Source organism: Hydra vulgaris, chromosome 03, assembly GCF_038396675.1.
Source record: "Hydra vulgaris chromosome 03, alternate assembly HydraT2T_AEP".
Lineage (NCBI taxonomy): Eukaryota > Metazoa > Cnidaria > Hydrozoa > Anthoathecata > Hydridae > Hydra > Hydra vulgaris.
The window spans coordinates 42,035,001-42,050,714 of record NC_088922.1 but is presented as its reverse complement, the minus strand read 5'-3'; the positions used below and the strand labels follow the sequence as shown (position 1 = coordinate 42,050,714).

General features: G+C 29.4%; 1 protein-coding gene across 1 annotated transcript in view; it reads right to left on the bottom strand.

Annotated features, from left to right (window-relative positions):
• Nucleotides 1–509: 509 nt before the first annotated feature.
• Nucleotides 510–15,714, bottom strand: part of LOC100199740 (transcription factor A, mitochondrial) — a 46,787-nt gene continuing 31,582 nt past the window's right edge. Inside the window, exons 2-3 of the mRNA XM_065793261.1 lie at nucleotides 14,308–14,529; nucleotides 510–1,053 (exon numbers count right to left, since the gene is read on the bottom strand). Of these exons, the coding sequence (XP_065649333.1) occupies nucleotides 550–1,053; nucleotides 14,308–14,529 (726 nt within the window). The 3' untranslated portion in view covers nucleotides 510–549. The remainder of the gene's footprint in view (nucleotides 1,054–14,307; nucleotides 14,530–15,714) is intronic.

Below are 15,714 nucleotides of genomic sequence, written 5' to 3'. Positions count from 1 at the left end.
AATTGGCGTGTCCAAACGGGCGTGATCAAACAGAATATTTGTCGTCATTATATAGTTCAATACCTATAGAATGCAATTCATCACGTATGTGGTAAACTATTTTTTATTTACAAACTGACCCCAAAATAAAATACATAGTTAAGCAAAATTTCATTATTTCTAACAAAACAAACATATAAACAACTCATAGTTTACATGTTCTATAAACATCTCTATTATATAGCTTCATCCCTTAAGACTATTCCGACAAAGTTTTGAGGATGCTTTAACAAAAGAAAAACATAGAAAACTATAATGATGATAGTCAAACTACTAGAAACTAGAGAGAAAACCGTTTATATATATATATATATATATATATATATATATATATATATATATATATATATATATATATATATATATATATATATATATATATATATATATATATATATATATATATATATATATATATATATATATGTGAAGAGTATATTTAAAAAAGAAACACAAAGACAAAATTAAAATATATAAGAAGTTTTTTGTTACTTTTGAAGAGATTATTGTTTATGTATACTTCTGTTGCCATTGATTTATGTCTTTGTCATACTGAGTTTTTAAACTATTATACTTTTCTTCATAAATAGCTTTTTCATCAGCTGTTAATCCATTCCATCGTTGACTCAAAAAGGCAAACTTGTTTTCACCCTTGGGAACTGATTGCAAATTTTCTTTAATGTATAACACCCACGAATTTGAAGGATGAACAGGGCGACTCAAAAGACCTTCCTCACTATACCGTTTTTTCTCTTTAAGATTTTTCCGCTTGATTGATCGTGCTTTTTTTTCTTTAATCGCTACTTTATCTTCATCAGTTAGGCAATCCTGGTAAACAATCATTTTTTCTTTATATATATTTTCATAGCGTTGTTTTTCACTAAGAGAAAGATTTTTCCACATTTTAGAAATTACTTTACTTCTCTCGGTAATATCAGGATATTCGAGTCGCAATACTTCTGATTGGTCATTGGAAAACATAATGAAGGGAGCTGGCGGACGCTTCCGTATAACCTAGTTAGATAAAAATTTAATACATACGACATTTTTTAGTTAAGTTTATAAAAAAAAATATTTCAAAATGATATTTAATAGCGATGAGTATAACGATAATTATTAGGGATGAATGAATTTATATCGTCCGTTAGCTTACAACACCGCTCAAGTCGAAAATTGGGGGTTTTTACATTTTAATGCCTATCGATGCAGCTGCTCTTTGCGCATCTTACCACTGGTTACATGATATAGATTTCAGCAAAATTGCTGAAATCTATATCATGATTTACAATCATGTTTTGAACAAACAATGATTATCTAACTAACATTTAAAAATTATTATACAAATCAACGATTTTTAATAAGTTCGAAAATTTGCGGACAAAAGCGCTTTTTACAACATTTTATTCAACTTGTTTTCTTGTCGGTTTATTTTATTTTTATTTTTAGGTGTCCGCGCAAAACAAACACGAGGTCAGCGGTAATAAAAGAATTCGTTAAAAAGAGTAATTTAAACAAACAACGCAAAAAGTCTTAAGTTTAGCGTAGATAAAAGAAAGCGTTAAGAAAAGTAATTAAAACAAACAATAAACAGCTAACTTTTAGCGTTTTAGTTTAGCGTAAATAAATACAATCCCCGTTGACAAATAAAAAAAATATATGATAAATATATAAAATATATAAAAAAATATATAAAATAAACTTTTTAAAAACAACATTTTAAAAATGGACTAAAAAGTAAAAAATAAACTATTTCACGGGAGCCAAGAACTTTGTGTATGTAAGAATGAGTTGTACTTAGTTGCCCAACATTTTCAGTCATTGACTTTAATGGATATTTTAGGTTGTGTACACACACAAAATTCTTGGGTCCCGTGAAATAGTTTATTTTTTACTTTTTAGTCCATTTTTAAAAATGTCTTTTTTAAAAAGTTTTTTTTTATATATTTTTATTTTAAAAATTACACAATTTTTCAACAATATTTGATCACAATTTATCAAAATCACATCAGTATTTAGTAGGATATCCTTTACAATCAAGAATGGCTTGGTATCTATGATACATAGAGTCAACTAAATTAATGCAAACGGCAATGGAAATTGAGTCCCGTATTTTCTTTTTACTTTTTATTAAATATTATTTTATTTATTAAATAAATCAGCATGATTTGTAGGCTTAATTTCTTTCATTAGACGGTCAACATGTTCCCATAGATGTTCAATGGCATTTAAGCCAGGTGATTGGGATAGCCACTTCAAAACATTAACTTTACTTTTTTTGAAAAACTTTAAAACTGATTTGGCTGTATGTTTGGGATTGCTAACCTGTTGGTATATCCATCCTTGACGCGTTTTATCCTTTGCATGAGGTAATACAATAGTCTTGCACATATCTTTGTACTTTTCTTGATTCATAGTCTCAGTAATTCTATGGAGCGGACCAACTCCATCCTGGCTAAAAATCCCCAAACCATTACATTACCTCCTCCATATTTTACGGTAGGCAGTTAGTATTTGTTTTTATTTATTTCCAATAAATTGGCATGACGTTTTATACTAGCAATACTACAATTCATTCCATAGAAATGACTCATTTGTACGTTTATATCAACAGCTGTCAAACAGGGATTTTCTATTATTAGGATAAAAAGCTTGTGACTTACCAACTCCATAAAGCTGAACTGTTTTATAAAATGAATGTCCATTTTGAACTGATCTCGAGATCATTATTTTCACTAGGGATGAGATACATTTCTTAGGTCCCATGATCTCAATCACTTATAAATAAAGTTTTTAAATTGTTTCCACAAAGTATTTGTTTAAAAAATCAGCAAATTAGCAATTTTTGTAGAAAAATGTTTGAAAAAGCTTTGCTTGTCCGCAAACTTTTGAACTTATCAAAAATCGTTATTTTGTAAACCGATTTTAAAATGTTAATTAAGTAATCATTATTTGATCCAAATATAATTGTTAACCTGAAAACCTTTTAATTGGTATATAATATAATGGGTTTAGTGGTGTATGCAATGAAATATTAGTAAAATATAAATTTTTTTGCTTGTCTAAAAACTTTTGGATGCTTCTGTGTGTGTGTGTGTGTGTGTGTGTGTGTGTGTGTGTGTGTGTGTGTGTGTGTGTGTGTGTATATATATACAGCTCTCGGAATTAGAGTGGGATTCAGCAATGCTTACCTAAAAATTTTTGAGGTCAGCAAAAAATCGCCGAATTCATTTCTACGTTTTATGGTAACCCTTTTGTGTCAAACTTTTTTTGCCGGCCTGATGCCGACCTTTAACAGTTTGATGTTAGCAATTTATTGCCGACCTTAATTTTCCTAATTCCGAGGTTGTATATATAATATATAAAATAAATATATAATATAAGATAAATAAAAATATATTTATATATATATATACATATATATAAATATATATTTATTTATCTTATATATTTATTTTATATTATGTGTGTGTGTTTGTGTGTCTATATATATATATATATATATATATATATATATATATATATATATATATATATATATATATATATATATATATATATATATATAATATATATATATATATATATATATATATATATATATTAGGGCTTCTCAAACGTAGTAAAACTGCATCCCGCAATCCCGGGATTTCGACCCAAATTTTCCGGGATTTTCGCTTAATTAAAAAACATAATATAGGTGGCAATAAATTTTCGTTTAGGTTTATATATTAGCTAGATAGAATTAATTGATTTATTGGCCTTGTTTTTATGATTTAATCGAAGTTTCAGGATAAGAAAGCAAATTGTAAGTTGTTAAATTTTTTATAACAAATTTTTTTTAATGCAGTATTTAATTCATTTTTCATTGCTATAATGTAAAATATCAAATTAGATAACCCTATCATGGCAAGTGAAAGTGGATCAAAAGCTTGGAAATATTTTACACGCGAAAAAAAAACAGAATCAGCTATTTGCAATAAATGCAAAGCAACAATAATGTGTAAAGGATTCTCTACAAGTGGACTTCTTTGTCATTTAAAAAATGTTCACAAGGAAATTGAAATTGAAGTTAATAAGAAAAGACCACATGAAGAAAACACAGCTTTTAAATTAGGAAATGTCCAACGTAAAATCACTTCGTTTGTAAAAGAGAAATCTATTGAAGAAATTGTTTCAAAGATGGCTGCTGTCGATGGATTTTCTATTAATAGCATTACAAAATCTGAATATATAAGAAAAACTTTATCTGATAAAGGTATGATATTACCTAAAAACCCTTCACATGTTATGAGTATGGTAAAAAGCCAATACCATTTAGCAAAACAAGTTGTGATTAAGGAAATGACTATGCTAATTTCAGATGGCACAAGATTCTCTATTTCGATGGACGAATACACTTCGTTAAAAAACCGTCGCTATATGAATATAAATGTGCATTCCTTAACTAAGTTTTGGAACCTGGGCATGATTAGAATATTCGGTGCACTTCCTGCGGAAAAAATAGTTGATATGGTTGAAACTAAATTATCGGAATTTAATTTATCTACAAAGAACCATATAATTTCTAGTGTAACTGACGGTGCATCAGTTATGAAAAAATTTTAAGCGGTATTGAGCACCAATTATGCTATGCACATGGTCTGCATTTATCAGTTTGTGATGTTCTCTACAAAAAAGCTAGAATTTTAGATGCATCAGATAGTGAGCATAACGAATTTGATAGTCAAAATCTGGAAGAAGACAATAATAGTGAAGATGATGAGAGTGAGAACGAGAATGAAGAGATCGACAGCGAGTATGTAACTTCATTTGATTGTCAATCAAGTCAATACGGTGATTTATTTAATTTAAGAAACGTAGAATTCAATGATGAGCTACAAGATAATGTTAGTATTGCTCAAATAATTCAGAAAGTCTGAAAAATGGTGCGAATGTTTCGTAAATCATCACTTAAAAATGAAATTCTCCAAAAATACGTTAGAATTGAGTACAATAAAGAACTTAAGTTGATACTGGATGTAAAAACAAGGTGGAACAGCCTTCTTGCAATGCTCGAACGATTTATTGCCTTAAAAACTTGTATATTGAAAGCCTTAATGGACTTAAAATTGCGAACTCTTAATATTGACAACATTTCGGAGCAAGAATATTTACTAATTAACGTTGTAATAACGGCGTTGCAACCACTAAAAATTGGCATTGAAAGACTTGGCCGAAGAAACGCCACACTACTTGAAGCAGAGGGTGTATTATTATTCATACTGGATGACTTGAGCAAGAATGAAAATAGTTTTTCTTCTAAAATGCTTCAATCTGTGCAACAGAGAGTAGTCGAACGACGGAATAAAAATTTAGTTGGTTTAGTAAAATATTTAAATAATCCGAAAAATTATCAATATCCATCGGAAATAGATTCGGTAATGACATTGCCTTCTAAATCTGCATTATATTCTACAGCTAAGAAATTATTTGCTAAACTTTTTATTTCGGATTCGAATACTGGCGCAAGAAGTACTTCTGCTGATATCGAAGAAATAATTAATAGTAGTGATGATGAGGCTGGTGCTTTAATGTTGGAAGAGCCAATTCACTTAACTAGGTCTTCTAACCTCCAACAGAAATTGGATGATGCAATTTTGAATGTAACGCGAATCGAGAGTGCAGAATACATTTCCTATGATGTTAAAAACATCATAAAAGAAATGAATATTTTCGAAATTACCGGAAAGCGCACCAGTAATTTGGACAAATTATTTAATGCTTTGATGACCATCCCATCGACTTCGGTTGAATCTGAAAGAGCTTTTTATGCTGCTGGTCTATTTGTCACAAAAATGCGGTCATCATTAAGTGATAACTCTATTAATTATTTGTGCTTTTTAAAAAACTTTTTTAAAAATAATTAATTATAATAACTTTCATGAAGTTTGTTTTTATTTTGTTTATTTTATTTTCATAATTATTTTGTATTTTTTGATTTTTGTGTTATTTTTATATTTATAAGATAATTTTTTCTTTTAATTTGTGCTTATAAAAAATTGCCGGGATCCCGGGAATACAAAATTTTTTATCCCGGAATCCCAGGATTTGAAAATTGCGGGAAATGAGAAGCCCTAATATATATATATATATGTATATGTATATGTATATATATTAGGTATATGATAAATTTTAAATCAATTAGCCTGGGGTTCTAAATGATGAACTTTTGCCTATAAATCACAGAAATGACATTTATTTCACCATACCTTGAAAAAACTTCCTGCACCTAAGACAGTTTCATATTTAACAATACAACACATAGCCGCCCAAAGGCTATTAATTATAATATGTCAGCTTTATATACAATACACATGAGAAATACATGAGAATGAGTACCTACACTGTCCTACAGCTATTGTAGTGATGTTAATAATCTTTCAGAATTGTGTATTAGTATTAATAAATTTACAGTTAAGATATTTGTTTGTTCTGCAAGAAGAACGAATGTCCTCCATCAATTTTAAAGCTCTCTCGGCTACTATGTTAGATCGAGGCACATCAAGCACTGATGGTTCCTTCTTCCAGTGGGTAGATAAGCATTTCACAGCTTTGGAACACTTAAGTTGGGATATTGCTGACAGCAGGTCTTCATAAGCCGCCTCTGCATAGTGCTGGTTTGAAAACCAGGCCCGCGACCATGCAGTTGCAACGAAATCGCAAGTTATCCTCAGCTGTTCTCGCCAGTTTAGAAGAATGAAAAATGCAATAAGCGCAAAAATGCCTCTTGAGTTCCACCTGGCAATGTGCAGTGATGGCAGCTTGTGCCATTTGATACGAGGCCATTTTTCCTAATTTTTGTAAAACTTGTATGCTTCACAAAGCTGAAAAAGAAATTTAAAGTCATCTCTCCAGCCAAGGTTCTCATACTCTGCTACCATTACTGTGCCCTTGTAGGGATTTTTTAAATCATCATAATGCTCCATAATCTCATCAATAAACTTGTAGTTAATGTTAGGCAACTGTGACTGTATAGGAAAAAAGAAATCTAACACATGTCGTAGAACAAGATCAAGAATGTGGTGTTGGCAGCGGATGTATTGAGGTTCATCGAATCCCTTGTCTCGAAATGCTTTCTGAAGCTTGGCTACAACTCCATTCTTGCCACCAGTATTTACAGCTGTTGTGTCAGAGATGATCATCTGAATACTGTTCCATGCATTGTAATCATCAAGTAGGTCCTGTAGTGCTTTATATATGTTTGCAGAGGATCCACTGTCACAATCCAAAATGCCAAGTTTTAATGTTCTTTTGTCATTTTTCAAGCACACAACTTGGTACTCAGTCTTGTCAATTTTCTTACCATCAAAATCCAAAGAAAATTTCTTTTCAGAAATCAGTTCCATGGGGCGGTTCTTAACTTGTTCTGCATCTCTGATTGTTCGACGCCAGACTCCAGACTGTGATGGTGTTGGGACACAAACTCCATCCTCAGCCAGACTTTGAAGCATCGTTCAAAAAGAACGATGATTCAAAGTCTGGCTGAGGATCATCATCACAAAGACTGACTAGACACTAGTTTGGCAGCAGACTTAGTTGACTGGCGTGTTGCACGTTTTCTGGGAGATTCTCCTGGAACTGCCTCCGAGTCACCACTGCTGCTTCCTTCCTCAAAATCCTCACTATCGCAGGAAAGTGGTACAGAGATAACCGCTTGGTTTGTCGAGGGTTCTGATGTGCTTTTGGCCCCTTTTGATGGATGGATTGTTGACATAGGAGCCACTTTCATAGCTGTATATCCCACCCTGCCATCTGATTCAATTTGTACTTTGTACAGTTGTTTGTCCTCACTACAAAGCCAATTTCCATCTGGTTTTGTTATATCGAACAGATGAGCAAGATTTTCTTCAAATACTGCATTTGGTCGCTTTCTATGTTTCTCGAATGATGTGATAAGTTTGTCAATATTAGCAGACATTTGTTGTTTGGAAAGAACAGGAAAATTAAACTTCTGCCAAAGATTCATCAATTCCTTGGATATTTTTGTTAGTCGATCATGTCATCCTTTCAATTCATCAAAGAGTCCCAAGAATCTTCCAACGATATCTCTGTTGGAAGGCATTTTACACAATTTGTCGCTCATATCCTGTTTTACCTGTGGTATATTAGGACGGCGCTTCGTGCTTGATTTCAAATTTTGTGTCCATATTTCACCAGCTGCTTCCACTTTTTTGAAAATATATCCTTTTAAAGGATATATTTTCAAAAAGAAGCACTAAACAGCAGATCTTGCAAATTAATACTGCGAATAAACAAAAATTGTTTGAATGATATGAACAACTATACAATATACAATATTATATATTTACAGTTTTAAAAATCAAAGTCAAGCATAAGGAAGTAAGAACTGGGAACAAAATCAAGTGAAAAATCGAAAAAGTTAAAAGTAGTGAGGTGCTAGGTGCGGGAGGTTTTTTTGTGATCCAATGAAATAAACCTCAAAACAGTGATCTATTGGTAAAAGTTCATCAAATGCAACATCAGGAAAATTAAAATTTTGAAAAAAGTTTCTTTGTCAGATACCTAATATAAATACACACCTAGTCGGCGCTTACGAGGAAATATTTTTTTTGTTCCCATTTTGTTGTTTTTTTTCTCCTTTTTCTATACTACTTTAATCATAAATATAATTATTTTTTAATTCTTATCATATTTTATTTTTATTTATACATATTTATTATAAAAATATGTTTTTTATAGTTATTTTTGTTATATTTATTTATTGTATATTATATTTCATTTTTATTTTTATTACAAAAATAATTAATTACAGTAATATAACCATATTTAAACCTTACTGTAACCCTAACCCTAAGCCTGACCTTGATGCTGACCCATACCAAACCCTCAGTTGTTATAGCAGCACTCTGCTGTGAGTCAGGCTATTTGATAGTCGATGTATATACTTTTCGTTCTCTATGAAAGTTGCTTATGGTGACATTTTTTTTACAAAAAAAAAAGATGCTCACTGGGACTAAAAATTAATGGGTACACTAAAATGTCCCCAATAATGCTAATGTCTCAGTAAGTGTTCCTTTTTTTGTAAAATCTGTCCCCGTAAGTGATGCTATAGGTGTATTTGTTTATATATACACACACACATAATATATAATAAATATATAATATAAGATAAATAAATATATTTATATATATATAGAAATATATATTTATATATATGTATATATATTTTTTAATTCACCTCCCCAAGGCTAAGAAGGCCACTACAGACAATGAGGCTTCTTAAAAGTGGTTTTAACCCTCTCTAAACTCAATAATTCCGAAACACGAACCTTGACAAACAAGGCCACTGCAAGGAGAAACAAGTTGAGCGCGGTACTACCAGAGACGTGGTGGGGATCGAACTGGGAACCTCTTGCTAATGAAGCGAGCGCTCTACCACTACCACGTTTTATATATACATAAATATATATTTATTTATCTTATATTATATATTTATTTTATATTATATATATGTGTGTGTGTGTGTGTGTGTATATATATATATTAGAGTGTGTTGTTTTCCAACAATTTTTTCAAATTAAATCCAAACCACATGGGTTAGTTGACTGGTCAGATTAATTTGATTTTACGTTGAAAATTTTCGAAACCCATTTTTAAAGTTCCTTTTTTTACTATTTGTGCCCGGAAACCCCCACTTTTTTTCAATGAACTCTAAAAGATCTATATTATTTTAGAATTGGTTGGAAAATAAAGTTTTCAAAAAAGTGCATTGATTTGGATAAATGAGCAAAACATTTTAAGTTTAGGTAATTTTACGGATATATTAATTGACCAATTTTTTTATCTCTCGAACTTTCCAAGACAAATTTTATCAAATTCTTGTTTATGAAGATTAACTTAAGCCAAAATTCAATTTTAAAAATAAATTCTAATATTAGGACCCCTATAGGAGGGCTAGCAGTAAGCGGCGGTAGGTTTGTTTTGTCCCCTCATCCACCCATTATACTTATTTTTTTTTACAGATTGTTTATGTACCATCTGCCATGAAGTTTTATTTTTACATAAAGTTTGATTAGATTATCATATAGAAAATGCGTTGTAATGAAACAATTTTATTTTGCTCAATCTTATGTCACTTGGATAGTTAAATTAAAAAAAAAAATTCATCTGAGAAAAATATATAATGACATTAAAGTCAACAATGATAAATAAGTTAATAATCAAGAAATTTGTTTTTTCAAAAACGGTTTGTAAAACTATAACCAGGCCTTGGTGAGAGTAAATGAGTGCAAGAACAGAAAAGCTCTCCTAATGGAATCAAGGTTTGATTCAAATACCATGTATGTCTCTCCATTGAACTTTTGTACTGGACCAGTATGCTTTTATATTTTGAAAAGATGCAGAGTAAACAAAAGAGGAAGGCACACACCACACAGTATAAAATATAGAAACAAATTCTGCCATTCTACTGATTTCTTTTTGTAAACTAGCCGTCAACTGATTGGGCAACTGATTACTTTATCTTTTAAGATGATATATAGACTTTGCCATAAAACGTGCATGATAAACTGATCTGGGAGCATAAACATTACATCTGGACATAAGTAGGTGAGTGTAAGTACTACTGGTTCTTTATAATCACTTCTTGGAAATACTAAATTGGCAAGTGCATATTTGCGAAATTAAACAGTTTCTTCAATCTGTTTTCCTAGATTCGCTCCTTTAACTGCAATTTGTCAAACCTTTTGAACTTTGATTTATCCATAGTTTCCTTTGTTGCATTCAAGTTCTTGGAAAACTTTGAACATCAGATTTTCAGTTGCATAAGTTTTACCTGACAGAATTTTAATGTTTGTGCTTTCCAGTATTAGTTGCAGTTGTGTCAAAGCACAGACCCTTTAAATAAGTTCGTAGCTATACTCATCCAAAATGTTTAATAATACTATGATGACATTTTCCAGTACGGTGTTCCATTAGGGGAATGCCAAGAAGTTTTAAATCACCATCAATATTTACAAGAACAGCAAATTTGTTTTGTACCATCAGTAAAATCCTGTCAAATTTTTCCATCAAAGTACGCTATTATTGGAAATTTACTTTGAATTGCAGCTTTTATTATATCTTCTCAATATTTAGCTGCAATTGTACTTACTGCTTTCTTTTTCGCGTGTCTGATGGTGGAATTATAAATGTTTTTAGAAACACCTGTAATTGCAATTTCTTTTGCAATTTTTTTAGATAATACTGTTGAAGCACTAGTACCTGATTTAATTTTGTTTGCTGAATAGTCGTAATCCTGACAGGAAGAGACCTCACATTGTTCTGACAATTATTAATAAAAATTTCTAGCTGTGCTGCCTTTTTTATTTTTTTTATTTTTTGTTGATGCTGCCCATTTTTTACCTAGATCATTCAATAGTTTCCTAAAAACCATAACATTTATTGAATTTTTTTCTAATTGCTTTAAAACTTTCTGATGTAACCTCATATTTATGTAACCTCATATCAGAGGCATAGTAAAAAGAGTCAAGTTAACAAAATGTTATAACCAAAATTAAAACTTGATAAATATACAAAAACAATAACTATATATTATTTAGCAAACCTGATTTGCTTGTCATGAAATATGCCGCTGTCATATCCTCCATCAGTCTAGGGTTTCTTTATAACAAAAAGAAGGAAGTTGTGGGACATATTGCTTGTTTAGAGCATGCTGACATCATTTTATCTTGGGAAGCACAACCAATCAAAGTTTTGGCAGGAGTTTTTTTGCCTAACAGACTCCTGAGTTATTAAGATTAAACTTAGATTTTATAATTTTTGTTTTTTAAACTGAAATTTAATTACTTGGTTAATATATTGAATAATTATTTTTAATCAATTCAATGTTTTAATCATACCTGTAATAAAAATTAAAAATAATTTCCTCATTAGTGGCAAACTTTGTTTCAGAAAGTTCTTCACTTTTTTATCTTTAAATAACAATGTCTTTGAAAGAGACATCATGATTTTTGGTAGCATCTTTACTTTTTTTTTTAAATCTTTGTTTTATTTTTGATTTCATAATAGTTATAATAAAAATCTTTTCTAATTTTTTAAAAATAAAAAAATATATATCTTTAAAATAAACATATATTATACATTTTTAAAATAAAAATATATTATATATTTTTAAAATAAAACTATATTATATATTTTTAAAATAAAAATATATTATATATTTTTAAAATAAAACTATATTATATATTTTTAAAATAAAAATATATTATATATTTAAAAAAAAAAACTATATTATATATTTTTAAAATAAAAATATATTATATATTTTTAAAATAAAAATATATTATATATTTTTATAATAAAAATCTTTTTTAATTTTTTAAAAATAAAATATATATATATATATATATATATATTTACAACAATAATAAAAAATATATATATAATAAAATATCCTAGCCCTGGCTTATAACCCCTGCAAGAATTATTGTTTAGCCGGGGTTGTAAAAAACCTCATAATTTTGCCAAGCCGGGGCCCCGGTTTTTTCCAACACAAAGACCTATGTAAATAACGGCATTGCCAGCAAACTTGGACTTAATGGTAAATTGTAGAAAGTGACCATCAGCATTTTAAATAATCAAGCTGACACGTTTCAAACAATGCTGATTGAACTTGGTCTCGAAAGTTTAGACTACGAAGTAGACATGAAGATTTCAGTATGTAAAGTCATTGGGAATTTATGAGCTGTTAATTGGAACAAACAAAGAAATAGAAACATTCAAGAAAAATTGCTTCATACAAGGTTCATTTATATATTTTTTATTACAGATGAAAAAAGCAATAGACAGCAATAGATGATATAATTTGACAATTTTTGGAAACTGAAGATGTTCCAAGTAAGCAAGAATGTTCTTTGACTGTAGATGAGAAAGCAGCAATAGTAGCTGTATAAAAATCAATTAAATATAAAAACGGAAGATATTAAGTTGGCATACCATGGAAAGATACTAAAATAAAAAAAACAACTTTAGAATGGCACCTAATTTTAGGCAGGACCTCCCAATGAATGATAATTTTTACAACAGAAGCCCAAATACTGCTCAAACTTTTTGCTACATTTTTGTTTCCAACTCGCTTCTTCTAGCAAGGAGAATTTAATTACTCAACCAGTTGATTTAATTCATTTTGAAAGCACTATGAATTATATGTAGGGAACAAAAGCCTATGTCAGTAAGTTTGGATAATCCTTTAAATAAAAAAAATTAGCAAAAAGTGTTCCAACTTGAGCTTAAAAGTAAAAAAACAAACAAAATAAACAAAAAGAAAACACTAGTGTTTTCACTTTTTGAAAAACACTTTTTTTTACCGCATAACATGTATTAGTTATCTTTCCAGATTATTAAAAATACAATGGTTACCATTATTATTGCTATGAGAAAGTAAAAATTTTTGTTAAATGTGTGCAACTGGTTTCTAAATGTTTTGAGGCTGTGAACTTGTTATACAAAAATTTGAATCCACCACTGGTATAAACTACGTCTTTTTATTTAAGTAAAAATACAATGCACTAAATTCAGCAAAGATTTTCTTAGAACTTGATACAACAAATTCCAAAGATTGTTAAATAACAATATACACTGTTTAAGTTTATCTTCAGACTCTACAAATGCAATAGGATAAAATTAGTTTTTTAGTAGTAGACAAAAAAACTGGAGTTATTGGTTGTAACTAAAATGTGTTACTTTCCTTTTCTGTTTAATTTAGAGTGATAAATAATGGAGATACAATAAGAAGTTGAGATTCAACTTCAACTTCATTTCAGGATTTTTCAACTTCTGTACTTTAATTTCATTTCAGCTGTTAGTAAAAATGTAGTCCAGTAAATGATTGTAGTTAAAAAATTGATTTGGTTACTTAATAAACTCTTACTTACCTAATAAACTTTCATAAAAAATTTGCATGCCTAATAAACTTTCCTTCACTTCTTTCAGAATCATAATAGCTGTTAAACTTTCAGCTATTATGTTTCTTTGAAAACACAATTATTTTTCATGAACATGTTGATCTGCTTTCAATTTTGGATAATTGGATACCACCCTACCTATGCAAGTCTTTTCCAAGTCTTCAATATAAAATATATTTTTTTGGTTGTTTTTTTTTTGTGTTGACAAAAAAATTTTTATAGGAATTCTGACAACCAGGCAAAAGGGCAAAAGGGTAACCATAGTAATAACAAACTTAGAAAAAGAGAACAAAAATTTACTTACAGGTAAATTTTGTTTATACTCATTCATTTCTTCTGTGAACTTTTGCTTATAGTACTGGTGCAAAGCATCAGGTTCGTTTTTCCACATATCAGAAGCAATTTTCATTACATTTTTTAAAATTGGTTCATAGGAAGCATCATTGGTAGTTTTTTCTGTTATCAAGTCTTTTTTGTCCCTTAAGTACATTCCAAAAGCAGAAGCAGGTCTTTTCGATATTGCTGGCTACATTTAAGAACATAAAAATTTACATTTTTTTATATAAGTAATATACAAATATATATGTACAGTTTCACTTTAAATTTTCTATAAGTAATATTTTCTATAAGCAAAGAACATTTTATTTTATTTGGTACTAAATAATAAGATAATTGTATATATTTTATAAATATTGGTTGCAAATTGCCTAATTTTTTAAACAATTAACTTTTTAAATTGAAAAAAATTTTCTTTTAGTTTTTTTGTAATATTTATTAAAAAAATCAAAAAAATTTACAAATTTTTTTAACCATTAGCAATATCAACCTATAGGTGCAAGAAGTAAAAATTAGTAAGTGACCAAAATTGAAATTTGACAGGGGCCACAGTCTTCTAAGTTTGAAATTTAATGCCAGCGCACGAAAGAGTGCTGACAGGATGGTCATTTTTAAGTTAGCCTGCACGATTTAAAAAATACATTTTTTTCTGCTATATAAATTAAAATAAAACTAGTAAAATGAATGCTTTGAATAAATACTAGATAAAATAATTTTAACAAAGATCTAGTAAAAAAAAAGTCATTTTTCATAAAAGTTGTTCAAATGAACAAAAAACTTTTGATGCAATTTAAAACAAAATGCTTTTAGTTTTTGCAGACCTGTGGGCAAGCACGAAAAGACTTAAGCGCAAAAGCTCTGGCTAAACTAAAACTGGGGCCAGGTTTGATAAAAAATAGCTGCAGCTTGGTTTGTCACCGGGGCTGCATTAACATTGATATATCCTAAAGTATATTTTTATATTCAGAATTCATGTTATATTTTATATATATATTCACGTATATTCATATATAAATATCATCATTATCAACATGATCATCATCATCATCATCACCTTTCTCTTTTATGCTGTTTCTCTTATATAAACTATCTTTCCTTAACTAGAGCTCATTCTTACCATATGCAATGCACTCTCTCCAAGTTTTCTTACTTCTAATGCTACCATTTTCTTCAGAAATTGCTACCTTTTTACATACTGATAACCAAACCACTTTGCTCTTTTCTGAAAAACGTTGTTTGATACAAAAATCTTTCTAATCTCTAAGTCTAAGATTAGGGCTTTCTGGGATTGAAATGCGAACAAACAATACAAAATGTAAAGAAACTTAATACCATTTCTGAAAAAAATGTGTGTTAAAGTGCAATAAAACAAAGT